Source organism: Alosa sapidissima, chromosome 7, assembly GCF_018492685.1.
Source record: "Alosa sapidissima isolate fAloSap1 chromosome 7, fAloSap1.pri, whole genome shotgun sequence".
NCBI classification, from domain to species: Eukaryota; Metazoa; Chordata; class Actinopteri; order Clupeiformes; family Clupeidae; genus Alosa; species Alosa sapidissima.
Genome location: NC_055963.1, coordinates 1,685,486 through 1,712,981, shown reverse-complemented (window position 1 = coordinate 1,712,981; position 27,496 = coordinate 1,685,486). Strand labels below are relative to the sequence as shown.

General features: G+C 42.6%; 3 protein-coding genes across 5 annotated transcripts in view; all 3 read left to right on the top strand.

Moving 5' to 3' along the window:
• Positions 1-6,167, top strand: part of LOC121714244 (solute carrier family 26 member 9-like) — a 33,199-nt gene extending 27,032 nt beyond the window's left edge. Inside the window, exons 17-20 of the mRNA XM_042099530.1 lie at positions 2,751-2,805; positions 3,663-3,799; positions 5,800-5,862; positions 5,957-6,167. Of these exons, the coding sequence (XP_041955464.1) occupies positions 2,751-2,805; positions 3,663-3,799; positions 5,800-5,862; positions 5,957-5,968 (267 nt within the window). The 3' untranslated portion in view covers positions 5,969-6,167. The remainder of the gene's footprint in view (positions 1-2,750; positions 2,806-3,662; positions 3,800-5,799; positions 5,863-5,956) is intronic.
• Positions 6,168-7,356: 1,189 nt separating this feature from the next.
• On the top strand, positions 7,357-17,602 carry rybpa (RING1 and YY1 binding protein a). Of its 2 annotated transcripts, none has more exons than XM_042099499.1 (5): positions 7,357-7,498; positions 8,002-8,127; positions 14,007-14,783; positions 15,066-15,158; positions 15,667-17,602. In XM_042099499.1, exons 1-5 carry the CDS (start codon positions 7,473-7,475, stop codon positions 15,914-15,916), a joined length of 1,272 nt encoding a protein of 423 aa, XP_041955433.1. In that variant the 5' UTR covers positions 7,357-7,472; the 3' UTR covers positions 15,917-17,602. The 2 variants fall into 2 exon arrangements, with proteins under 2 accessions (XP_041955433.1, XP_041955432.1); XM_042099498.1 differs by having other exon boundaries at positions 14,001-14,783.
• Positions 17,603-18,353: 751 nt separating this feature from the next.
• Positions 18,354-27,191, top strand: eif4e3 (eukaryotic translation initiation factor 4E family member 3). Of its 2 annotated transcripts, XM_042099515.1 has the most exons (8): positions 18,354-18,782; positions 20,512-20,584; positions 20,857-20,951; positions 22,829-22,889; positions 24,106-24,172; positions 24,318-24,473; positions 25,925-25,997; positions 26,028-27,191. In XM_042099515.1, the coding sequence occupies exons 1-7, from the start codon at positions 18,607-18,609 to the stop codon at positions 25,969-25,971; spliced, it is 675 nt and encodes a 224-aa protein (XP_041955449.1). In that variant the 5' UTR covers positions 18,354-18,606; the 3' UTR covers positions 25,972-25,997; positions 26,028-27,191. The 2 variants fall into 2 exon arrangements, with proteins under 2 accessions (XP_041955449.1, XP_041955448.1); XM_042099514.1 differs by having other exon boundaries at positions 18,355-18,782; positions 25,925-27,191.
• The last annotated feature ends 305 nt before the right edge of the window (positions 27,192-27,496 follow it).

The window sequence follows — 27,496 nt, the reverse complement described above, 5'->3', positions numbered from 1 at the left end:
AGAGCCAGACTGTTGAAGTTCTCTTGTCTAAATCAAGAGCCAAACTGTTGAAGTTCTGTAGTCTAAAGAGCCAGACTGTTGAAGTTCTCTAGTCTAAATCAAGAGCCAGACTGTTGAAGTTCTCTAGTTTAAATCAAGAGACAGACTGTTGAAGTTCTCTAGTCTAAAGAGCCAGACTGTTGAAGTTTTCTAGTCTAAAGAGCCAGACTGTTGAAGTTCTCTAGTCTAAAGAGCCAGACTGCTTAAGTTCTCTAGTCTAAAGAGCCAGACTGTTGAAGTTCTCTAGTCTATAGAGCCAAACTGTTGAAGTTCTCTAGTCTAAATCAAGAGCCAGACTGTTGAAGTTCTCTAGTCTAAAGAGCCAGACTGTTGACGTTCTCTAGTAGTCTAAAAAGCCAAACTGTTGAAGTTCTCTAGTCTAAAGAGCCAGACTGTTGAAGTTCTCTAGTCTAAAGAGCCAAACTGTTGATGTTCTCTAATAGTCTAAAGAGCCAGACTGTTGAAGTTCTCTAGTCTAAAGAGCCACACTGTTGAAGTTCTCAAGTCTAAATCAAAAGCCAAACTGTTGAAGTTCTCTAGTCTAAATCAAGAACCAGACTGTTGAAGTTCTCTTGTCTAAACAAAGAGCCAAACTGTTGAAGTTCTCTGGTCTAAAGAGCCAAACTGTTGATGTTCTCTAGTCTAAATCAAGAGCCAGACTGCTTAAGTTCTCTAGTCTAAAGAGCCAGACTGTTGAAGTTCTCTAGTCTATAGAGCCAAACTGTTGAAGTTTTCTAGTCTAAATCAAGAGCCAAACTGTTGAAGTTCTCTAGTCTAAATCAAGAGCCAGACTGTTGAAGTTCTCTAGTTTAAATCAAGAGCCAGACTGTTGAAGTTCTCTAATCTAAATCAAGAGCCAGACTTTTGAAGTTCTGTAGTCTAAATCAAGAGCCAAACTGTTGAAGTTCTCTAGTCTAAATCAAGAGCCAGACTGTTAAAGTTCTCTAGTCTAAATAGCCAGACTGTTGAAGTTCTCCAGTCTAAAGAGCCAAACTGTTGAAGTTCTCTAGTCTAAATCAAGAGCCAGACTGTTGACGTTCTCTAGTCTAAAGAGCCAGACTTGATTTAGACCAGAGAACTTCAACAGTCTGTCTTTTTAGACTAGAGAACTTCAACAGTCTGGCTCTTGATTTTGACTAGAGAACTTCAACAGTTTGGCTATTTAGACTGGAGAACTTCAACAGTCTGGCTCTTTATACTAGAGAACTTCAACAGTCTGGCTCTTTAGACCAGAGAACTTCAAGTCTAAAGAGCCAAACTGTTGAAGTTCTCTAGTCTAAATCAAGAGCCAGACTGTTGACGTTCTCTAGTAGTCTAAAGAGCCAGACTGTTGAAGTTCTCTAGTCTAAAGAGCCAAACTGTTGAAGTTCTCTAGTAGTCTAAAGAGCCAGACTGTTGTAGTTCTCTAGTCTAAAGAGCCAGACTGTTCTCTAGTATAAATCAAGTTCTCTAGTCTAAATCAAGAGCCAGACTGTTGAAGTTCTGTAGTCTAAAAAGCCAGACTGTTGAAGTTCTCTAGTCTAAATCAAGAGCCAGACTGTTGAAGTTCTCTAGTCTAAAAAGCCAGACTGTTGAAGTTCTCTAGTCTAAATCAAGAGCCAGACTGTTGATGTTCTCTAGTAGTCTAAAGAGCCAGACTGCTGAAGTGCTCTAGTCTAAAGAGCCAGACTGTTGAAGTTCTCTAGTCTAAAAAGCCAAACTGTTGAATTTCTCTAGAAGTCTAAAGAGCCAGACTGTTGAAGTTCTCTAGTCTAAAGAGCCAGACTGTTGAAGTTCTCAAGTCTAAATCAAAAGCCAAACTGTTGAAGTTTTCTAGTCTAAATCAAGAGCCAGACTGTTGAAGTTCTCTTGTCTAAATCAAGAGCCAAACTGTTGAAGTTCTCTGGTCTAAAGAGCCAGACTGTTGAAGTTCTCTAGTATAAAGAGCCAGACTGTTGAAGTTCTCCAGTCTAAATAGCCAAACTGTTGAAGTTCTCTAGTCAAAATCAAGAGCCAGACTGTTGAAGTTCTCTAGTCTAAAGAGACAGACTGTTGAAGTTCTCTGGTCTAAATCAAGAGCCAAACTGTTGAAGTTCTCTAGTTTAAATCAAGAGCCAGACTGTTGAAGTTCTGTAGTCTAAAGAGCCAGACTGTTGAAGTTCTCTAGTCTAAATCAAGAGCCAGACTGTTGAAGTTCTCTAGTTTAAATCAAGAGACAGACTGTTGAAGTTCTCTAGTCTAAAGAGCCAGACTGTTGAAGTTTTCTAGTCTAAAGAGCCAGACTGTTGAAGTTCTCTAGTCTAAAGAGCCAGACTGCTTAAGTTCTCTAGTCTAAAGAGCCAGACTGTTGAAGTTCTCTAGTCTATAGAGCCAAACTGTTGAAGTTCTCTAGTCTAAATCAAGAGCCAGACTGTTGAAGTTCTCTAGTCTAAAGAGCCAGACTGTTGACGTTCTCTAGTAGTCTAAAAAGCCAAACTGTTGAAGTTCTCTAGTCTAAAGAGCCAGACTGTTGAAGTTCTCTAGTCTAAAGAGCCAAACTGTTGATGTTCTCTAATAGTCTAAAGAGCCAGACTGTTGAAGTTCTCTAGTCTAAAGAGCCAAACTGTTGAAGTTCTCTAGAAGTCTAAAGAGCCAGACTGTTGAAGTTTTCTAGTCTAACTCAAGAGCCAGACTGTTTTCTAGTCTAAACCATTGAGTGCAACTGATGTGAGGTGTCTGTTTTGAATATGCAGATGAAGAAGAGTTATGAGATGTTGGGCATCAGCTTTTACCTGGCCAACGTACAAGGTAAGCCCTGCTTTCATACAAATCTACATCTGGTCATAATTGGGCTTTTTAACATAAGAAAAGTACATAAACACATATCCAATGGCCTTATATGTTTTAACATAAGAACAGTACATAAGAACAGCATATAAACGCATATCCAATGGCCTTATACGTTTTAACATAAGAACAGTACATAAACGCATATCCAATGGCCTTATATGTTTTAATATAGGAACAGCACATAAACGCATATCCAATGGCCTTATATGTTTTAACATAAGAACAGCACATAAACGCATATCCAACGGCCTTATATGTTTTAACATAAGAACTGCACATAAACGCATATCCAACGGCCTTATATGTTTTAACATAAGAACTGCACATAAACGCATATCCAATGGCCTTATATGTTTTAACATAAGAACTGCACATAAACGCATATCCAATGGCCTTATATGTTTTAACATAAGAAGAGCACATAAACGCATATCCAATGGCCTTATATTTTTTAACATAAGAACAGCACATAAACACATATCTTATATGTTTTAACATAAGAACAGCACATAAACACATATCCAATGGCCTTATATGTTTTAACATAAGAACAGATGTGTGATGTGTGTGTGTGGGCTTATATGTTTCTTCTGAACCCATTATTTATATGGAATATAATAGCATACCTGGAAATTGTGTGTGCGTGTGTGCGTGTGTGTGTGTGTGTGTGTCTGTGTGTGTGTGCATGTGTGTGTGTGCATGTGTGTGTGTGCGTATGTGTGCATGTGTGTATGTGCGTGTGCATGTGTGCGTGTGCATGTGTGCATGTGTGTGTGTACATGTGTGTTTGTGTGTGTGTGTGTGGGTTCATGTAGCTCAGGTGTATGAGGAGCTGGAGGCAGGTGGAGTGTTTGAGGACGGCAGCATCACACGCGGTCACCTCTTCCTCTCGGTGCACGACGCCATCCTCTCCTCACAGCATCGGGCAGCCGCGCCCAGCGCCTCGGACCAGGCAAGTCCACCTTAACTTAACCCAGCGCCTCGGACAAGGCAAGTCCACCTTAACTTAACCCAGCGCCTCGGACCAGGCAAGTCCACCTTAACTTAACCCAGCGCCTCGGACCAGGCAAGTCCACCTTAACTTAACCCAGCGCCTCGGACCAGGCAAGTCCACCTTAACTTAACCCAGCGCCTCGGACCAGGCAAGTCCACCTTAAATTAACCCAGCGCCCCGGACCAGGCAAGTCCACCTTAAATTAACCCAGCACCCCAGACCAGGCAAGTCCACCTTAAATTAACCCAGCACCCTGGACCAGGCAAGTCCACCTTTAAAGCTATTAACCCAGTGTCCCGGACCAGGCAAGTCCACCTTAAATTAACCCAGCGCCCCGGACCAGGAGTGTCCACCTTTAAAGCCATTAACCCAGCGCCCAGGACCAGGCAAGTTCACCTTTAATTAACCCAGCGCCCCGGACCAGGCAGGTCCACCTTTAATTAACCCAGCGACCCGGACAAGGCAAGTCCACCTTAAATTAACCCAGCGCCCTGGACAAGGCAAGTCCACCTTTAAAGCCATTAACCCATTCACAATGATCGGATCAATAACATTTTCACATCATAAGAATTATGAATGTATGGCAAAACGCAGAGATTCATATGGGATGGCCATTTTGATATGGAAGGCAGACAAGAAATTACATGAATAAGTGTCATGAGCATTATCTTTAATAATTACTGTATCTTATTTTCTGACTGAGATTTTGTACATGCATAACACCATCATTAGCCGGTTGTTGGTGGCTAATATGGAATGAAATCTGTAAATAACACGGTTATTTAGTTAAACCACAGCCTCCTTTACTTTCTTTGGTTATTATAGTTTACGATTCACTTTAACCACAAAATGTTTTGCCGTCGCCACATTTAAATATGCAATTTATATGCAAATATGCAAGTATCAGTGATACTTTTTGCTTCGAATCGCAATTGAGTGCGCATTTAATGTAACATGCCACATGATTTCCAAGAGGCCTTTAGACAAGCTCATTTCTGACTTCACTAGACTATTATTGCATTTGTTTATGTTGTAAAACGTAAAGAAATTAAGAACATCGGCAAGCATCTAGGCTATGCACAAATTCATCATTCACTAAATGGACACAGGGAGACTCCAAGTTTTCGCTATCGTTGCGAAAAAAATAGCCAGGCTACTATATAGAAATGCTTTGAAATTCCCTTTGAGTCGGATCTGCTCCACCTTTCCACAAAGTTTTGCAGAAATTCTGCCTGTGTTTTTTTGCGATATTGTTGACAGAAACTATTTGTGTGGTACAACCTGTAAAATATTAGTAGTTCATAAACTCCAACGTAGTGCCAAATTAGGTTGAAACGATGGAACTATTAGGTTCAACTTACGTACAAATGTAATGAATTGTAATGTAGCCTGACTTGTGCAATGGGCTGAGGTACAGTGGCTGCAGGACTAAAGCGAGCGAGAGATGCAAGAGTGGACAACAGCTCATGCGCTTGCTAGAGATTAAACATTTTTTTTAAAGGGCCAGTACAAATGACGTCCAATTATAGAGCCCTGCTGTATACTATACTATATACTATATAGTCTGTGAACATACGGAGAACCGCGTAGGGCCCTATAGGATAAGCAGCTTTGTTTGGTATGTTGGCCTGAAGGGGCCAGTCAGCACATCCCATACTGCGCCACCTAGTTAAAAATGACAAATCTAAAAACCAGGTGTTTAGCAGCAATCCGGGTTTTAAGTTTTAGATGGACAGGTCATAATGACTGACTAAGTTGTGTGTTGGGGTTTTAGATGGACGGGTCATAATGACTGACTAAGTTGTGAGTTGGGGTTTTAGATGGATGGGTCATAATGACTGACTAAGTTGTGTGTTGGGGTTTTAGATGGACGGGTCATAATGACTGACTAAGTTGTGTGTTGGGGTTTTAGATGGATGGGTCATAATGACTGACTAAGTTGTGTGTTGGGGTTTTAGATGCACAGAGCCAAGACAGAGCTTGCCTTTGACATGGAGGAGGAAGAGAAAGACCTGGAACAGGTACTACAGTATATTTCAAATAATCCACAGTTTGAATGTTATAATTATAATATAGAGAATTATTGAAAAACACTAAATCTGCACTTTTTCACAGGAGCTGTTTTAATGGACTTGCAAACCTCCATCACTAACATTGCTAGTGTTACAATTGTTTTAGTGTTTAGCTAAATAATATTCTGTATAACTCCATGCATAAGTAAACTACTTTTACATTGTTTTTTACTGTACAGTAAAACCATGCCATTTCCATTGCTAACCCCAAGAAATGTACCATTCAAATAAAGCCATGTTAAATGTGACTAAATGTAGCGTAACATATCCTGTGTCAAAATTGTCTATCATGTGTCAAAATCTAGAATGAAAAGTAGTAACACACACCAACTGAATTTATGGAGGTGCTGGCTACTGGCAAAAGGTTCAAAAGGTAAAGAAGTGCTGCACACTCTGGCCCCATATGACAGGTCTTTACTCACACACACACACAGATACACACACACACACACACACACACACACACAGGCTCCATATGACAGGTCTTTACTCACACACACACAGATACACACACACACACACACACACACACACACGCACGCACACACACACACACACAGGCTCCATATAACAGGTCTTTACTCACACACACACACAAATACACACACACACACACACCTACACACACAAATACACACACACACACAAATACACACACACACGCACGCACACACACACACAGCCGCACACACACATGCACACACACACACACACACACACACTCTCTCACACACACACACACACACACACACACACTGGCTCCATATGACAGGTCTTTGTCAGATTTTTCATAATCTAGAATATGTTCTTTTAATAATATGTTAATGAGAATGTTATGACACTAAATTAATGGATATGTACAGAGAGATAGAGAGTGTGTTCAACTATTTGATATTGGTATTCTGTTGCTTATATTCAATTTCATCAACTGCCCAGTGGTTCAATGAGCCTTTATTATATAGCCTTGTCTAGATTCTAGATAAGATATGATCCTATAAAGAAGAATGTTTACTTTTGTGCTCTTCCATTTTTAGTTAGTGACTCTTTATGTTGTTCTATCTCTATGCTGTTCTCTATGATGTTCTATCTTGTGACCGTTATCCAAGTGAACATCTGGGAAAGTAAGATGCTGGAACATGTGTGTGTCTACCGAACAAAAAGAACAACAGAATATTTACAATTGTGTCAAATGTAGCCTATATTCACAGATGATGTTGACCACACAAATAATCCAATATTCTAAGTAAATATTTGATTTTAAACTATTCTGATAGGCTATCCATTAGTGTCATCTTTCGCAACTAGTCCTAATGACACATAAAAACTTTGGATGTCTGTATCTTGTTTTTTTTTTTATTCTGGTCCTAATTACCACATATTCTGGACTTTTAATCCCTGTAACACTGTGATTGGATGAATGCGTGGTCACGTGACCAAAAGATGCCTTGCCCCTAGTCGGTCACCGAGTGCAAGTCTGCGTTGAGCAGCGGCAGCGGTATCACCCGGACATTACACCGTAAATCACTGTACCCCCACCGCTGGAAGACAGCTTTTCCACTATGGGCGACAAGAAGAGCCCAACCAGGTACCAAATCTTTTCGTATCGTTCAGTGCGGATCAGCGTTATTTATGCTTTATGTGTAACGATAGAGGTTGGTTGGTTGATTTTAGACTAGGATACCTTCGCTTGTTGGGAGTTAATTTTAAACAGAAGGCTAGGCTTCAGCTATGGCGGATTCAGGAGGCTGCCTCAGCAGTAGACGGGTATTCGCTTTAGACAAAGGGAAATTCTCACGCTTCGCCTGTTCCCTTTAAATTCGTGTCGTAGACTACTTTACTGAAAGTGTCATATCGTCTTCTACAATCCGACAGACAGCGAGCGCTAGAATAACCTAGTTAGTAGACATGGCCACTAATCGATAGACCAATTATTGCTCCCGTCTTCAGCCAACAATTTAGGTTCTGGCTGCTTTTATGAATGGTTTGGGTTGCTCTTGTGTTTTCTCCTGCGTTAGAATAATAGCCTGCCATTTCATTAATCAATTTGGTGTTCAAATGAACTGATGCCTATTGTGTCGAATTCCTCAGGCCAAAAAGACACGCCAAGCCCTCGGCTGACGACGGATTTTGGGACTGTAGCGTCTGCACCTTCAAAAATAGTGCCGAGGCGTTTAAGTGCAGTATGTGTGATGTACGTAAAGGCACATCCACAAGGTAAGACAGAAGCCGGTGTCCTCTTTTAAATTGTTACCAGACCTTGACATTTTACTGCACGTTTTCAGTCGGTTGCTTGGTTACACCTATCAGCCATAGATTATTTTGGGTAATATTTTGACTTGTTGATCAGCCTGCATTGACAATAACCTGAATTCACAGCCTTGCAGATTCCACGAGTTGCCTGATGTGGAATTGTCATATTTCCCCCCATAGCCATATGTGCATTTAAATGATTAATTTAATTGTTGCCTAAGCACCCAACTGAATTGAAATGGCATACCATAGACTAGTCCAGTAACTACTAGCCATTTGCTCAGAAGGTCCTTGGATAGGCCTATGTCTTCAGATCCAAAAGGCATCATAATTGCAATCGAAATGACATAATGACACGGATGGAATGGAAATGACATAATGACACGGTGACACGGTAGTGGTGTCCTGTGATGGCTGGAATTCAAACATGTCATCAGACTCAGAGTTTTGAAATTGGCTGTTCTTTAATTGGCTACATGACTGAAATACACAAAGGCAATAGGCAGGAACATACATTACACTTTACAATGGTCCCGTAATCTGAACATACATTACACTTTACAATGGTCCCGTAATCTGATTACACTTTACAATGGTCCCATAATCTGATTTTAGAATCAGCCTGCTGTGTGTCTACATGCATCTGTACAAAAAAATATATTTTAGTATTTTAGTATCTGTGAAAGGCATCAAGAGTGACAAGTACTTAGTGGGACAAGAAACTCAACTCAAAGGTTGTGAGAGAAGGATTTTAGATAGATAGATAGATAGATAGATAGATAGATAGATAGATAGTTGTGTGAGAAGGTTTTTAGTTCCTGAAATGTCCGTTTTGAGATGTAATCAGGTCTGTGCCGCCAGTGCTGGCTGTGTGGAGGTAGGAGGACTACAGCAGTGGAATCCTGAGTCATGTTGGATTTCATGATCACAGTAGGAGGACTACAGCCGTGGAATCCTGAGTCATGTTGGATTTCATGATCACAGTAGGAGGACTACAGCAGTGGAATCCTGAGTCATGTTGGATTTCATGATCACAGTAGGAGGACTACAGCAGTGGAATCCTGAGTCATGTTGGATTTCATGATCACAGTGCAGTCACACAACCCAGAAATAGCTCTGAGCTGACACGACTCGAGCGCCGAAACTGGGTGGATGGATGGGTGGATGGATGGATAGAGGAATAGATGAATGAATAAATGATTAGGTGAATCAAGAGTGTAGTAGCCTCCTAATAACACTGGGATTTCCTGTTATCCATTTACGTACCAGAGAGGCCCAGTTTTGTGTGTGTGTGTGTGTGTGTGTTTTGAGACACTCACCATGCCAGAGATGTGTATTTGTCTGTTTGGTAGGGAAAGGCCAATCAGAATTGAGCGCTTTTGGGTGGGAAAGGCCAATCTGAATAGAGCACTTTTGGGTGGCTAATCAGAATAGAGCGTTTTTGGGTGGGAAAGGCCAATCAGAATAGAGCGCTTTTGGGTGGGAAAGGCCAATCAGAATAGAGCACTTTTGGGTGGGAAAGGCCAATCAGAATAGAGCGTTTTTGGGTGGGCAATAGGGGTGGGCGATATATATCGTCTGCGATAATATCATGATTGTTGTTTTAACAATGTGCAAATTTACATTATCGAGTATTTAAATTAGGCCTACTTATGGGGAAAACACACTCGAAAAACATGCATTGAAACCCCATACATTCACTAAACCCAGGAGGTGTAGCCTATGCAGAGAAGCCTCTGGCTGCAGCAGAGCAAGTGTCACATGATTACTAGTGGGTCCACATTGTCACACACACGCCTAATGTTTATTTTGTGCAGCGAGAGGTAGGCTACTTGGGATTTTGTGCGGCTACTTCTGTTCAAGTAGCATTGATGAGTCACGTTTTTTCCTACATGGTATTATATGGAGAGAAAACATTAGCCTTTGAGTATTTTAATAGTCAGTGGTAAACCAATAACTCTTCTCATGTAGGCCTAACCTAACCCTTTTGTAAATGGACTGAAGTTCGCTCTAATATCGATTATGCCAACCGTTAGCATCTCTATGGGATTTCTGTTCTGTAACTTGGAATGTTAGCCTACATGATTTCTCTTAAACAAAACCTCGAAGGAAATGACTGAGATGTACTCTGTTGGTCTGCTTAGTTTTACAGTAAATCCTAAGTAAAGGTTTTTGAAGGGAACTTCAGCTTCAGACTTTCTCTTTGGAAACTGTTAGGGCTATTCATCTTCTCTAATGTAGCTGGCTAGACCATGTCATTGCCACACACACAACTGGGGGCAGAATTGGAAATGTGTCAGAATGACAATGCATTGGTTGATTTGGTTAAAAAGTCACAGGTTAGGTTATTTGTTATTATTGTATTGATGCTATTCATAAATAATGAGCTGTAAAGTAACTCAGACTTTTACAAATTTCTTTTAAAGGATATTGACTAATTATCGTTATCGTCAAAATCACAAAAAATATTGAGAGATTATTTTTTGTCCCCCCCTAGTGGCCAATCAGAATAGAGCGCTTTTGGGTGGGAAAGGCCAATCAGAATAGAGCACTTTTGGGAAAGGCCAATCAGAATAGAGCACTTTTGGGTGGGAAAGGCCAATCGGAATAGAGCACTTTTGGGTGGGAAAGGCCAATCAGAATAGAGCACTTTTGGGAAAGGCCAATCAGAATAGAGCACTTTTGGGTGGGAAAGGCCAATCAGAATAGAGCACTTTTGGGTGGGAAAAAAGAATGTGGCGGGAAGAAAGGTGCTCTGTGTGGGAGAAATGTGGGGAGAGAATAGCGATTCAGCCCATTTTGCTGGAATGTGAGGAAAAGAGAGAATGCTGTCACTTTACAGTCTGGTAGATCAAGAATGTGAGCTGGTGTCTCCTTAGCGCCACGTCTAGAACACAGCCCTGGTGAAGCCTCTGCACTAGTCCGGCGGCCTCCTAGTTGGTACTCTGGAACCCTGCGAGCCGGAACTTACCCGCTTTCTTCTCTGTGCCTCAACTGTTCTTACTCTGCTAGTGTTAGAGGTGTTTTGAAATACATTTTCGAAATGAAGTTGAAATGCCACAGATATTCTTCTAACTGAGGCACCCTGCGGTTTTGCTATAATTGGATGATCCTACTATGGTAAGGACTGTGTGCGGTTACACAGAGGGGAAACGTGTGTGTGTGTGTGTGTGTGTGTGTGTGTGTGTGGTTGCTGTGACGCCTGACGTTGAGGCCACCCCAGTGGTGACTGGTGGATGTAGCCTAAATTTAACAGGAGCTTTCTAATTAGCTGACTGACCCTCAGTGACCTCCTGACCCCCAAGGTTAGATGACCAAGCAGGAGTGGAGTCCTCCTTCACACATGGGCAGTTTATGCGCTAACAGATGAGCTCTGTAAATGCCATGTGCAGGCCACTCGTCTTTTTATTTACATTCAGGGAGTAATGCAATTTAGTTGTCTAATGGAAATTTAAACTGCAGCTTGACCTAACCTGCCTCACTCCAGCTTGACCTAATTTAGTTTGAGTCGAGGTGATCAGTCATTATGTCAATATGTCTATTTCCCACAAGTTGTGCTGGAGGACTGTGATTGATGGGTTGGTTGTGAGTGACGCTGGCGATACCCCCCCCCCGCACCAAGCTGCAGGTGAAGGACTGTATGGCTGGGTGCAGGTGAAGGACTGTATGGCTGGGTGTAGAGGGTGCAGGTGAAGGACTGTATGGCTGGGTGTAGAGGGTGCAGGTGAAGGATTGTATGGCTGGGTGTAGAAGGTCCAGGCCACAGCCCAACCCAGCGGTCAGGAGCGGCAGGGCCAGCAGCCTCAGCTGGTAGATCTGTCTGTGATGTCACGGCTCTCCACAGCTATCTCTTCTTGTGTCCCTTTGCAGTGACGTCACTCTCTTCATTTAGTTTTTCCTTTTCCTATTATTCCTTATCTGTGACACGTTGTGGATGACCGTGAGGGAGTACAACAGGCCGTGTGTCGTTAGTGGGGAAAGGCAATTGACCTGTCGCTAAGCGCAACCTTTAGAACGCTGATGAGCCATAATGTAGGCTACGTGTGTCGTTAGTGGGGAAAGGCAATTGGGAAATGAGCTTAAGTCTCTCTCCCTTACCCCTTCTCTGTGGGATATTCCACCCAGAGGAAGCTGCCATGGCGATGACGCGCTACTCACTCCTACTAGTCCTGTTGTACCTGGTGGGGAAGGCAGTGAGAGCTGAGACCTTTCCTTTAGTTTGGACTTGCTGGAAATGAGCCTCTGTCTGTCTGCACCATCTTTTTTTATTGTTAGAGGCATTGAAGTTTTGGGCAAGGTCGCGCTGCCCTTCCACGTGTTGGAATTGAGAGGACTGAGCTTAGCTGAACTGTGTTTTGTAAAGTGTTACTTCCAGTGAGTAATGTCCTTAAGAAGGTGTCGGACGGCAGCGGCGCTTAGAGAGCAGAGGTGGCCGTGTGTGGAGTGGTCGTAAAAATTGATTTTTACCTTTCTCCAATTCATCCAGCCGTTCTCTCTGGCGATATCACTTTTAGCTCCAGCCTAGCATAGATCATCAAATCGGATTAGACCATTAGCATCTCGCCTGCTAGCATCACATTTAAAAGTGACTAATTTTCCTATTTAAAACTTGTCTCTTCTCAAGTTAGAAAGTGTAATAAGACCAACGGAAAATGAAACGTGGCGATTTTCTAGGCTGATTTCACATAGCTATTCCCATCCACTTGTATAGCGTTTTAAGCTAGCGTTAGCTAGCTAGCTCAGTTCACATGACTAATTAAATTATTCATATCATGTCCTAAAGAATGATTCATTGGTATCATACATGATTATAGACAATAATACTGTCAACACAATTATGTTTATCTGCTCTTATTGCTTATTAAGAGAGAAAGTTTATTTAGTGACGTAAGGTGACACTCCCACTTATGCAGACCGGAACTGTCCCGTTTTGCTCCCATAGTAACGCTGCTGTATCTTGCTAGTAATCAAGGATCTTTGGTTGTGTCTGACGCGCCCTCTTGTGCTCTCTGACTGTGTGTGTGTGTGTGTGTGTGTGTGTGTGTGTGTGGAGTGGTTGTGTCTGACGCACTCTCTCTTGTGCTCTCTGACTGTGTGTGTGTGGAGTGGTTGTGTGTGTGTGTGTGTGGAGTGGTTGTGTCTGACGCGCTCTCTCCTGTGCTCTCTGACTGTGTGTGTGTGTGTGTGTGTGTGTGTGGAGTGGTTGTGTGTGTGTGTGTGTGTGTGTGTGGAGTGGTTGTGTGTGTGTGTGTGTGTGTGTGTGGAGTGGTTGTGTCTGACGCGCTCTCTCCTGTGCTCTCTGACTGTGTGTGTGTGTGTGTGGAGTGGTTGTGTGTGTGTGTGTGTGTGTGTGTGGAGTGGTTGTGTCTGACGCGCTCTCTCCTGTGCTCTCTGACTGTGTGTGTGTGTGGAGTGGTTGTGTGTGTGTGTGTGTGTGTGTGGACTGGTTTTGTGTGTGTGTGTGGAGTGGTTGTGTCTGACGCGCTCTCTCCTGTGCTCTCTGACTGTGTGTGTGTGTGGAGTGGTTGTGTGTGTGTGTGTGTGTGTGTGTGTGTGGAGTGGTTGTGTCTGACGCGCTCTCTCCTGTGCTCTCTGACTGTGTGTGTGTGTGTGTGGAGTGGTTGTGTCTGACGCGCTCTCTCCTGTGCTCTCTGACTGTGTGTGTGTGTGGAGTGGTTGTGTGTGTGTGTGTGTGTGGACTGGTTTTGTGTGTGTGTGTGGAGTGGTTGTGTCTGACGCGCTCTCTCCTGTGCTCTCTGACTGTGTGTGTGTGTGTGTGTGTGTGTGTGTGGAGTGGTTGTGTCTGACGCGCTCTCTCCTGTGCTCTCTGACTGTGGGTCCAGGAAGCCGCGCATCAACTCCCAGCTCGTAGCCCAGCAGGTGGCTCAGCAGTTTGCCACCCCCCCGCCACCCAAGAAGGAGAGGAGGGAGCGCTTGGACCGCGACCGGCACGACCTGGACCTGCCCGACGACGAGCACCTGGATACGGACCACTCGGACTCCGACCGCCTCAGCAGCGTCCACCCAGACAGCGACACTGGCACCGAGCGGCCGCACCGCGTGGACGAGCACCGCGTGGACGAGCACCGCGCCGAGCGTGAACGGGGCAGAGACGAGCACCAAGCGGAGTGCGAGCGTGATCGTGAGCGTGAGCGTGATCGTGAGCGTGAGCGTGAGCGTGATCGCGAGCGGGGCAGGGAGGTGGCACGGGCCCGCGGGGAGATGGACAGAGCGCTGACCGAGAGGGTCTGGCCCGACAGGGAGAGCCCTGTCCCTGCAGGACTGGAGAAGGTGCGGCCCAACAAGCCCCACACACTGCACCAGCAGAACCCGCTGAACCCGCAGAACCAGCAGAACCCAGAGCGCCGGAGCTTAGCTGGGTCCGAGGCCCCAGAGCAGGAACCGGAGAGCACGTATCCCATCCGGGATCCGCTCAAGAAGGACAAGGTCGAGAGGGACAAGGTCGAGAGGGACAAGGTCGAGAGGGACAAGGTCGAAATGGACAAGGTCGAGAGGGACAAGGTCGAGAGGGACAAGGTGGAAAACGAGCCGGACAAACACAGCAGTGCAGCCAAGGGAGGCCCAGTGCCCATCAAAAAGCCTGCGGCCAAAAAACCAAAGTACGTGCTCGACTCATCACTCCTTCTAAAGCAGTCGTATCAAGTGTCAAACTAGTATCAAGCCATTGGTGACTAAACATGCAGAGTAACTAAACTATTGACACGGCTATGAAATAGAAATATTGACAATTAAATTCAGGATGTTGTCCATTGAATATGAATGAAAATATGCCATTATGGCATATGAAAAAATAATGACATAAGGATGTGCTTGAACCTAAAAAAATATGTGTAATGTGCCATTATGACTATTTAAATGTCTTTTTTTATTTCCGCACCTAGACCCCGGTTAATTCATAAAGGGCTACCTAGTGAGAAGAACAGTGTGAAATCAGGAAAGTCAACGGCAAAGAAGAACAACCGCCTCATCTCACGGTAGGTCCCCCATTTGGCATCATGTTGATTTATGTTCTGCTGGGTGTGATGTGGATCCCCCCCACCCCCTACCCCCAGAGAGATAGCAAAGTTCTAGCCCAGCGTGTTCTCCATCCTTAACTCCACTTGAGCGTGAGCGTTCTGCCTGATCACTGATCCAGTCGGGGTTCTGAGCGTGAGCGTTCTGCCTGATCACTGATCCAGTCGGGGTTCTGAGCGTGAGCGTTCTGCCTGATCACTGATCCAGTCGGGGTTCTGAGCCTCCAGACCCATTTACAGTGCAGTTGCATCTCTTGGCCTCCTATTGTAAGCCAGCAAGCAAGAAAGACACATTTTAAATTCCAGATTGACCAACATCCAATGTAAACAAAATACTGTAGAACCTGTTCACAAATGATGGGAGGTGATGCCATTTTAATGCCATATGTTTTGCTGGTGTTCACAGCGTACAGCAGGTACAGTATAAATGGCCTGTAGTTGACCATGTGCTCTTGTTCCTCTGTGCCAGGCCCAGGCTGAAGAACGTCGATCGCAGCAGTGCCCAGCAGCTGGCCATCACCGTGGGCAACGTGACCGTCATCATCACAGACTTTAAGGAGAAGACGCGCTCCTCCTCCACCTCCTCGTCCACGGCCACCTCGAGCGTGGGCTCGGACCAGCAGAACCACACGTCCGGCTCCGAAAGCAACGACCGAGGCTCGTCCCGCGCATCCACCCCCCGGGGAGAACTGGCCCCCAGGCAAGGGGACGCACTCTGAGCCCATCCCCCCCCCCGCCGCCGCCGCTGCCCGCAGCAGCAGCCCCCGGTGGCCGCGGCTGACCAGGCCCTCCCCCGTGACGGAACACGAGGAGCGGAACATGAGGAGCGGAAGATGGCGGACGCCGATTCTGTGATGACATTCCATCTCTGCATCCTTGCCGTGTTCCCCGTGCCGTGGGGTCGACTTTTCAACACGATCTTTTGTGGAAGCAAGAAGGATGACTGTGTACGTTTAAGCCTTATCCTTGCCAAATGTGTTTCATTACTTGCTGTGGCTTTAGGCACATTTTGTTTTCCTGGACAGACCGGAGGAACTGGAGGGGGGATTCTCTGCCAGTTTGGTCAGTGTGTGAGCTGGTTAAGTAGTCGTGTGTGTGGCTCAGTGCAATCTCAACACATCTGCTGTGTCCATCAAGGCACGTGTGACCCCTCCATCCTCTCATGCTATAATTCATTTGATCCTATAATAGAAAAGGCCATCGATGTAAACACACCAGCCGGTGAACTGTGTGGATCTACAGGAGGCGGCTTAAAGCTCTCTGATATAACTCACTCTGATGTGACATGGATTTGCGCAGAAAGAAATGTATATTATTGCTATCTGTGCATCTTATTGTGTTTTTTTTTGTTTTTTTTTAAACAAGGACGACTTCTTTTAATTTAGCATCAATATAGTGTTGCCCTTGGTATGAAAGACAATAGCATTTTCTCCTAAATATATTGAAATCATGACATTCTGTGCATTTTACAGCTGTTATTTATTGAATGATGAAAGAAACTATCTATATATATACACTCACTAGTTGTCTTTTAAAATAACAATGGAATTTTTGAAATAAAGAATGCATAATGCCGAGCTACCTTATGTGATTCTGGGTCAGTTTGTGGATCTTTTTCTGCATATTGAAGACAAACATTTATTGTCTTCAACTATCTTGATGTCACTTTGTATTTGCTAAGCAACATTATACCCTGTGAGCAACTTACTGACATAATGTGTTTATGTGGTTAAGAGTTGTTAAACATCAGACCTCAATAGCAAACCTAGTTGAATAATCTTTTTGATATCACTGAATGAAGGGCCTTTTGATATCAATCCTTAAAAGTCATTTTCTACTTCAAATGTTATATGTTGCATTTAAGAGAATAGCCCTAATCGTTTCACACCTGTGGGGAAATGGTAAACATATTCAATGATCCATGGGGCAGGACAGAGGATACTATGGCCAATTCCATGGATTCTGCTTATTCTTCTGATTTGATATGGTTTGTGTAGGACATTGAGTAGGAGACTACGTCATTTGTAATCTCTGGGAAGCTGAACATTTCTCATTTAAGCACTGGACTCTAAAAGATGCAGTATTTCCTATGTACAGCTTTGTTTATGTTCCATACCGAAATCAGTCATGTTAATGTGATCGTGATCAGCATTGGATGTCTTTTCCACCCACAAGCCATTCTGTTCCTTCGTTCGGAGCAGTACCCTTAATTTATGATGTACAAATGGTTCCAGAGCAGTACCCTTAATTTACGATGTACAAATGGTTCCTTTTTTGTTTGTTATAGACCTAGAGCAATAGCATTGCTTTGTTGTACCAGTACATGTTGCGTGCTAATATATGCCATAAAGGTGATCTTTTTATTTAATATGACTGAAGGAAATAAACGACTTTGCTCAATGTTATGTTTGGACTCTATGGACTTGTTTAGTGTTGGTACTGGTACAGGTACAGAATGTGCTATTCTGCCATAACAGAACCCACTACAGCTGCGTGGTTTGCCGGTCTATTGGATGGAGACCAAATGATCTGCTGTGCCCCCCCTCCCCATCAGTGGATTTGTATATTAACAATAAAAACAAATAAAAAAGTTATGCTAAAACCTTGCCCAGTAAGTGCACAAAATGGCATGATTATGTGACGTGTGGTACTGGTTGATTCAGCTGATGGGATGTGCAAAGAGAGTGTTGTCTTGGAAGTGTAAAAAAACTGGGGAATGTGCCATCCACTGAGCAATTGAGGGCAATGGCATAAAACAAACAGTAGAGGGAGACAGAACACAAGACAAAAACTAGGTCAAACTGCTTTATGGATATGGGGTAGATATTCAAGGTTACAGCCCTTCAAGTTATTATTATGGATAGGCTAACAACTAAACAGAACTTGTTTAGATCGTTTAATCATATTCAAGTTCATTAAGCCTTTACTCTCCATTAGCAAAATGTGTCCCATATGTATGCTACCATAGGTCTATAATAAATTAATGTCAGTTGTTATGTGAATAGTGGAGTTCATAAAAATAACGCACACTGTTCACACTCCACAGTCAGTTACTCTGCAAAGAGGCTAGTTGCAATGTATCCATCTTGTTCTCTCATTCTAGGAGTGTTCCAGAATTGTAGAGCATCTTGTGGATTTAAAATGTCCATGTCTGAACTTCCAGAAGGGTTCTAGAGTGTAGACCGCAACAAACAGAAGACGAGAGGAGCTCGTACGTAATTCGACTCATTTCCTGTGTGGGCATCCCAACCCAACCGACAGCAGCTGATATTTGTTGTTGTTGTGACGGTGACGCGGTAGACCGGCCAAGCGGCAAATGAGTCAGCAACGATAGCGGTCTTTTCTTCCGTCGTGGAAATCCAGCTCTCACAGAATTTTAACAAACTGTGATTACCAAATCTTAGCGAAAATGGCGGTTCCTGCAGCCCCTAACCTGCAGTTGAACACAACAAGACAAAGCAGTCCCGTCAACTCTTCAGAAAATAACATCCATATCGACGAAAAAGATTTGGAAAACATAACGCACAGCGAAGAGGACGGCACTTCTCTGCCTTTGCATTCTCCCTGGACATTTTGGCTTGATAGGTATTGTGCTGCATCATAAGCCTCTGACACTATAACGCTAGCTTTGTAGCTGCATTGCATTGAATGCGAATATTGCTTTTAACCAAAAGTTAACTAGCTCTATGGGTTTACACTTGTTTAACAATGGTGCGCATACAGAGGCCTGTAGCCTATCGTTACCTTAGGTTGTGTGAGCTCTCGCTAGCCATATAGCGTGCTAGCAAACATGTCCCTTGTTCTGCTAGCGACCTGACTAGTGCTAGTCAGTTGACATATTCATTTCTCTTTGTTGCAAGAATGCATGCGCACGTTATCGTACAATTTTCAATATTGTAGGTCATTGGACTTCTGTTGCCATATCTATAAATATTTTGAGGTCGACGGCATAACCATAGAGCTACATAATGGTGGAGTGCTCGCCAACTGCATTTAGCTTGTTAGCAAGCTAGTGATAGTTACTCACCTGAATAATTACCGACAGCTAACGTTAGCAACCCAGCTAGATAACCAACCTAAAGCGAACACTACCCCAGTTGAAGGAAAAACTTGTCAGTCTCTTTAACGCGTGTTTGTAGTTTTGTTCAGTTGTTACTTAAGACATCAAGGCAATGTGTCGGTTGCCTGGGTTTTTAACGTTAATGTTCCCTTTATAACACAACGTAATCCTTTTGTCAATCTGGTTAACGTTAGTTAACATAAGTTATGTAGCTGCTTAGATCATACATCTCCGTAACATTAAGTGAACGTGGGGGTGAAGACACAAACTTGGGTTACATAGACGGTTGTTTAGTAAATAACATTCATTAGCTAAATATAACTGCATGGTAACTGTATCGCTCGGAGCGAGGGCAAGTCCAAAACTCCAGAAGACATATTGCATTCGAATCGAGCAGAATTGATGTTCACATTTCAATCACATGTACTGGACATCAGAAAGCAGTGTCCTTGCGCGGTCTGAATCTGAACTGTACGTCTTGTCATGGTGATACTGACACATTGATGCTGGTAGGCCACGTAAGGACTTCAGGTGATGGGTTACTTGAATTTCCCCTTGGGGATCAATAAAGTATCTATCTATCTATCTATCTATCTATCTATCTGGATATAAGAAAATTATTGATTACATGGGAAAGGAACGATTCTCTCACTTGTCACATTTAACTGTTGCTACCAGAGTGAATAGAGGCTTAGATATGAAGACATGAATTATATGTCTCAGGAAGTCACATGCTATGAATAAGGGTCAGTATAGCCCTAAATCATGATACATGTATTCTTTATACATCTTTTCTCAGCGTTGTTATGACCCTTCGCCCTACCACATGTTATTGGCCAAAAGAGGGCCAAAGTCCCGTTCGGCCGTTAGCCTGAGCTCCCAAGCAAAAGCAATGAATCATTCGCTGGGACCAACATTAGTGGGAGCCATTTTGCCCTTGCAAACCATATTTGGGCACCTGGCAATTCTTTTATGACCTGGCTGGCCCCTGATTGACCCGTTTCATACATAAGTAGGAAAAAGTCCTAAACTCTACTGCAAATAGTTTTTATGGTCTTATTCGACGCCACAATCACAGTTGCCCTGATGTTTATTTAGTGTGACAGCACATTATCTTCTGTGGTAGGCCTGTTTAATTACATCTGGGCAGCCCCTTCGTTTAATGGTTCACTGGTTAGACCTATTCCACCATACTGAAAATACAGAACTGAACTGTACACTGAATGTGTGTGTGTGTGTTTTGTGTGTTCTCAGGTCCTTACCAGGTACAACAGCAGCTGAATGTGAATCGAATTTGAAGAAAATCTACACAGTGCACAGTGTCCAGGTCTGCAGTATATTTAGTTGATGTGTACGAATAGATTGGTTATGTGTGATTCTATCAACAATGCAGAAGGATCTCGGGAGGTCCTCCTGTTTGGGCAAATTGCTGGATTTGCTTATGCAAATCAGGGATTCTAGTTTCATGAGATGTCCTGGAATTGTTCAAACTGAGTATTCGCTCTGAATGAGACGGTATCCAAGTGTGTTAAAACTGAGTATGCACTCTGAATGAGACGGTTTACAAGTGTGCTGACCTTTGACCTTTTATTTGAGCAGAGTTTCTGGAGCGTTTATAATAACATTCCCCCGGTGACGTGTCTTCCACTGAGGTGTAGCTACCACTTAATGAGGGGAGAGAGAAGACCACTGTGGTAAGTGTCTGTCTAAGGTACACTATGCAAGATGATGTTCACCGTCATATAGCCTTCACGAAGCCAATTTGATGGTAAACGAACTTGTAATAGGGGAGTCGTTCACCTAGCATAGCCATACAGCATAGACGTAGTGAGTCGCTAACAAGAAAACCAGCCATGCAACTTCAAGAACTGCGCCCCAAATCATAAGGCGAGAATCGTGAAACATTACCTTGTCAGTAGATAAAGCTCTTTGGAGATAGTTTTTACCTGTTGTTAATCCTTCACCTCCACAACAAAAGCATTTTCATTGTGTGCAGAGGGAACGAAGTCACGAGAAGTAGGGTATTTACAACAGCAGAGTAAAATATAAATATTAGAGAGGGTTTACTTGCGCTTCAGCCTGGTTGGTGCTCACAGAACAGGACGCAGAAGTCAAAAGAGGAGACCCAAGGTCTAACTAGGACCAATGAGCAGGACCGGAGCACATAACGCTTTAAGTGATTTTTATTAGTGCAAACCGACTAATGTTTCAACGCCCATGCGTCTTCTTGGGGTTTTGACTCTGAATAAGACTCATGGGCATTGAAACGTTTAGTCTTATTCCGAATCTAGGGGGAGCTCTACAGTCACCAAAAATACCTGAACCTGCATAGTATTAAGGACCCTAATTTGAATGATGGGCAAGGCGCAGGCTTAAATGGAAATAAAGAATTGCTGAGTCAGGTCCGTGTTCCCACATGCCACTTGATAGCTATAGATCAGGGATCTTCAACCTGTTTATAACTATAGATCAGGGATCTTCAGCCTGTTTATAGCTATAGATCAGGTCTCTTCAACCTGTTTATAGCTATAGATCAGGGCTCTTCAACCTGTTTATAGCTATAGATCATATATAGTTTATAGCTTTAACCTGATCAGCCCAAGGACCCCTTGGCTGAGAGAGACACGGAGCACATGTTTATAAACGAACAGAAAGCATATTTATATATAGAAAGCATATTTTCTACATTCTGTTTTTTTCTACATTCTGTAGCCTATAGAACGTTTTTCATTGTTGGCGGACGTCCCTGCAGTACCTCCGCAGACCCACTAGGGTTGAAGGTTAGGTTAGCCTTCACTTTGCCCACCATATAAATTAGAGCCCGTAGTGTCTGACCTGTTGCTCATTTCATTGGCATGTTTTACTAAATAAGTTGATGATTTTTGGTGAAAATGTGCGTTTGATTGAAAAGCATACGCAGTGCCTTTGTGACAGTAACGGTGTTTGGGCTTCTCTGTTTCCCAAAACACTGGAAAATATCTTGACATTGATGTTGTGCCATTATGTTTTACCTGGCTTACCTGTCCCCCAACAACATAAATCCTCATAGGCATGATGTTCCATTTAAATAACTTTAACATTTAAATGAACTTTCAGTAGCTGCTTTCAGACACGTCCTCCGCAGTATATGCAGAGCTTTGTCAAACGGAGGTCCGACCCTTCGGTGATTCAGATATTATGCTAACGTGCTGACATTATGCGGTCATATGTGTGAGCGACACTGACGCACATTAAAAGAATCTCCACGTGGTTGAACATGGACATGAACAGAATCTCCACATGTTTTCACTGCGTTCAGACATGAGCTCATTTACATAATGTCCATCGGAAATACTTACTAGAAGGTGAGCAGTGTAACAGCTGGCTAAGTTCGTAATTCCAAATGGCCGGTTATGTTGTTCAGATATACCCAACCGCTTGACATCCGCAGAACATGCAGACTTACTGTACACCTAGGTCTGAAAGCAGCTAGTGTTTCCAAAAAGTGTGGACGGTGCCATCCTCCATGACAGAAGATTGTTGATTGTAGAAAACCCAGCTGAAGCTGCACTGTTGTCTTTTGTTTTATCAGGGAAGAAGAAAGTAATGCCAAGGGTGGCGTCTGGAAGATGAAGGTTCCCAAAGAGAGCACCGTAAGTTCCCAAAGAGAGCACCGTAAGGGTCATTTAATATGAGAGCACCGTAAGGGTCATTTAATATGAAAGTTCCCAAAGAGAGCACTGTAAGGGTAATTTAATATGAAAGTTCCCAAAGAGAGCACTGTAAGGGTAATTTAATATGAAAGTGCCCAAAGAGAGCACCGTAAGGCTTATTTAATATGAAAGTGCCCAAAGAGAGCACCGTAAGGGTCATTTAATATGAAAGTGCCCAAAGAGAGCACCGTAAGGGTCATTTAATATGAAAGTTCCCAAAGAGAGCACCGTAAGGGTCATTTAATATGAAAGTGCCCAAAGAGAGCACCGTAAGGGTCATTTAATATGAAAGTTCCCAAAGAGAGCACCATAAGGCTCATTTAATATGAAAGTGCCCAAACAGAGCACTGTAATGGTCATTTAATTTGACAGCATTTGTTCATAATGTTTTTTTTTTTCTTTCTTTTTTTTTGAAAAATATTATGGAAGTGTATTGCTGCCACATAAAAAAAAAAAAAGAAAAGGCTCAGTATCACATAATTACATGAAAAGTTTCTTGTTATAACACTATATATGTTCACGTTTTAACAACATATTTATCACGTTATTACATGAAGTTATCACATGAAGTTATCACATTATTTAAAAATAATTTTATTTCAAGATATGATATTTTCACGTTTTTACAAGATATTTATCATGTTAATACATGAAATTATCACGTTATTTCAAGATAATGAAACTAAACGAGAGGCAAGAATAGACTATGGTTCATCTACACTACCTAATCAAATTCTATTTTAAGCTCGGTTTAAGATATGGTGAGATTTTCCATTTATTGAACACAGTGGATGATATTTTTATAAGTATGTGAACACCCGAGCATTGTCGAGAATATTCTGCACCTGTGTGCAGTAGCGGAGTGGCTGCACTGTGCGACTGCAGCGCCTCACTTTTCATAATTTCATGTAATAACGTGACAAATGTCTTGTAAAAACGTGAAAATATAATTATCTTGAAATAACAAGATAATTTCATGTAATAACGTGATAAATATCTTGTTATAAAACATGAAAAAGATATTTTTATAACAATAAACTTTCCGCGTAATTACATGATACTGAGCCTTTTTTTTTTGTGGCAGCAATACACTTCCGTAAAATATAATTTTATTTCAAAACTTAGTATTCAAAAGTACAGTGTTCTCTGTCTTCAGGCCGCAGTATGGAAGGAGCTGCTTTTGGCTACCATTGGTGAACAGTTTACTGATTATTGTGCTTCAGGTATGTTAACAGAGCTTTACCTCTCTCAGATGATGTCAGCTCTGCTATATGGCTCACTGTTCTGCTGCTTGTTCTTCTGTGAATGGAAAGAGTTGGTACTGAGGAGAAGTGGTGAAGCTTGATCTTGTGATGTCTCTCTTCGCAGAGGATGAAGTAGTTGGCGTCAGCGTTAGTGTGCGTGACCGTGAGGACGTGGTTCAAGTTTGGAATGGAAATGCATCTTTCGCCAATGAAGCTAACATATTAGGAAGAATCTATGAGCTTCTTCCACAAGTATCTTTTAAAGCAGTATTTTATAAGCGTAAGTAGCTGCACCACCACAAAACACTGTCATGTTCAGACTTGCACAAATCTACATCACAGATTTATGATTGAAACAAAACAAATCCAAGATACAGTAATATAGAGGCAACGCACAGGAATGACGGTAACGCTTCTCTGTGCTGATCCGTTGGAAGGGACACAGACATTTGAAAGGAACTGTGATTCATGGGCTTCTGACATGGATGTGCTGGACGTGCTGCAGTATCCTATAGACTGTGTAATATGACACCTGACATGGACGTGCGGCAGTATCCTATAGACTGTGTAATATGACACCTGACATAGACGTGCTGCAGTATCCTATAGACTGTGTAATATGACACCTGACATTGACGTGCTGCAGTATCCTATAGACTGTGTAATATGACACCTGGCATAGACGTGCTGCCGTATCCTATAGACTGTGTAATATGGCGCCTGACATGGACGTACTGCAGTATCCTATAGACTGTGTATGAGACCTTTAAGTACAGCCTATAGATTGTGTAATATGAAATCTTTAAAGCTGGTGCTCCACCCCAGAGAGAGAGAGAGATGTGTGTATATATATATATATATATATATATATATATATATATATATATATATATAAAGAGAGAGAGAGAGAGATGGACTGCTGTTTCATTTCATCAGGACTTTACTACATGGCATGATCTGCTTCATTATGCCATAGGGGAAGTGAGTCTTGAGCTCTGATGCTGCTCACATAAATGATTTCAAGCGATTAGTCGCTTAGCTAGCGTATTTACACCATGAACTAAACAGACGGTGAAGCAGCAGCGTCATTTTTAAGAGGGTTCAGTTGTGGGTCACCTAAAAATAAACAAGTTATATGATAAACCTTAGTAGTGTTCGATGGTAGAAACATATTGCCAAATTAAAAAAAGATATTGTTAGGTTTTTCTCATTTTTTGATTTTGGTATGATAGCCACAATTGAGAATTTAAAAATTGAGGTAAAATTGAGAAATTGTTGAAGAATATTAGTAGTAATCATCAAAATGACAACAAATATATGTGAACAGATTGTGTTGATGATTCTGTGAATTTGAATGGAATTGTATAACACAAAGTGCACTTATTGTCTGAGGGTGCTATCATTCTCTGATCCTTACATTCTTTGAGTTAGTCTTTTGTTAATTTATTACAAGCCCGATTATAGCAGTTAAGTAGAAAATATAATACCACCAGTTACTGTTGTAAACTCTCTGTTGTTTGAAACAGGGTCTGCTATACCATTTTGGATTATTTCCTACAGTAATTGTTTCTACAGTTCTATTGTGCTGATCTTGTATTTCCATTGAAGTGGTGATTGCATAGTATGCAGCCCATGCATGCCATGTGAGAATGGTGAAGTGGTGATTATGAATTAGCCCGTGCATACCAAATCACTAATGGTAGTCTGTGTTTTGTCTTGTTTTTCCAACAGCACACATGGAGCATCATGCGTTTGAAGGAGGTCGCTCAAGGCATTAGCAGGCTTTGCACATTCAGCGATTTTTTTTTTTTTTTTTTTTTTTTTTTTTTTTTTCTCCCTTTTTTGTAATTTTGTGGATGGTTTCAAGAAAGACGGACTGAACTTTCTTCTCTCAAGAACACTAGTGTCTAAGTTCAGATGTTTTAGTTGTGTGATCACCATGTCGGCCTGGGAAAACAGAACATGTTACGACTTCTTTTACGGCGTCTTTATCGTGGACTTTTTGAGTTGACAACTTTTGTCTAATTTTATCAGCAATACCGAAAAGGAGAGCATTCACCAGTAGCATGTGTACTATATTTTACTCCACTAGGGGGCTCTGTCCCCAGTCCACACAAAGTGTTGCTTCAGGATCGTTCACTCTGTAGATGCGCTCTCAAAGAACACACTCACTGAGTCAAGGACCAGTCGTTCCCTTCCCAGCAATGATCATGCTCTGCATTCAAGAGAATCCCTCTACGTTTAGTTCTTTACATTCAGTTCTCAATTTGCATTGGAATGCTTTCTGTGTACACTTTCCTTTGTCTATCTGCAGGGTTTTGCACACATTGTCTCATAAAATGACAGGGGAACGTAGACGGCAGACAAATTGACCCACAAGGACGTCATGGAACTCATGTACTAGAGCGGTTTAGCAGCTAGAACTCAGCAGAACTTATGTACTGGAGCGGTTTAGCAGGTAGAACTCAGCAGAACTCATGTACTGGAGCGGTTTAGCAGCTAGAACTCAGCAGAACTCCTGTACTGGAGCGGTTTAGCAGCTAGAACTCAGCAGAACTCATGGCGCATGGCAGCTAAGGTGCTCCGAGTTTTAGTCTGAACGCGATTCATGACTTCAATGCTCTGAAAGGCTTCGTACAGTACAGTGTGTGTGATCCTGCCCCTCACGAAGGCTCGCTCACGTGGATGTAGGCATTTTTACCACTCATTTTTATCAAATTTTCAAATGGCAAAAGTTTCAATAGGGGAACTGTGTTAAGTCTTCTAATCCTGAAAATATTTTACACGCAAGATCCTAGTTTTGGGTTTTTAACACACTTGGCTCTCGTCCTGTATCTACTGGGTTGCTTGTTTATTTTGAAGTACAATTATGAAATTATGAACAGTGTGATGAATGAAAAATGTTGGTTGCACCCTTTCACCTAGCGCTATGTTTTATGCTTAATTGACAATAGAAGACCTTAATCATTAAGAAAACCTAGCGCTATGTTTTATGCTTAATTGACAATAGAATACCTTAATCGTTAAGAAAATGGTTAGTACTTTGACCCATTTGTACATTGTTTTGAGTCTGGCTTGGCGGAGTTTTTCTTTTCCTCTACACTCTACACTCTACACGCTACACTCTACACTCTACACTCTACACGCTACACGCTACACGCTACACTCTACACGCTACACGCTACACGCTACACTCTACACGCTACACGCTACACGCTACACGCTACACGCTACACTCTACACGCTACACGCTACACGCTACACGCTACACTCTACACGCTACACGCTACACGCTACACTCTA

Coding starts and splice junctions, on each gene's coding strand:
- rybpa (XM_042099498.1), top strand. CDS start 7,473: ATGGGCGACAAGAAGAGCCCAACCAG. Junction 8,128..14,000: donor CGTAAAGGCACATCCACAAG/GTAAGACAGAAG, acceptor CTCTGACTGTGG/GTCCAGGAAGCCGCGCATCA. Junction 14,784..15,065: donor CCTGCGGCCAAAAAACCAAA/GTACGTGCTCGA, acceptor TTCCGCACCTAG/ACCCCGGTTAATTCATAAAG.
- eif4e3 (XM_042099515.1), top strand. CDS start 18,607: ATGGCGGTTCCTGCAGCCCCTAACCTGCAGTTGAACACAACAAGACAA. Junction 20,585..20,856: donor ACACAGTGCACAGTGTCCAG/GTCTGCAGTATA, acceptor TTATTTGAGCAG/AGTTTCTGGAGCGTTTATAA. Junction 24,173..24,317: donor TACTGATTATTGTGCTTCAG/GTATGTTAACAG, acceptor CTCTCTTCGCAG/AGGATGAAGTAGTTGGCGTC.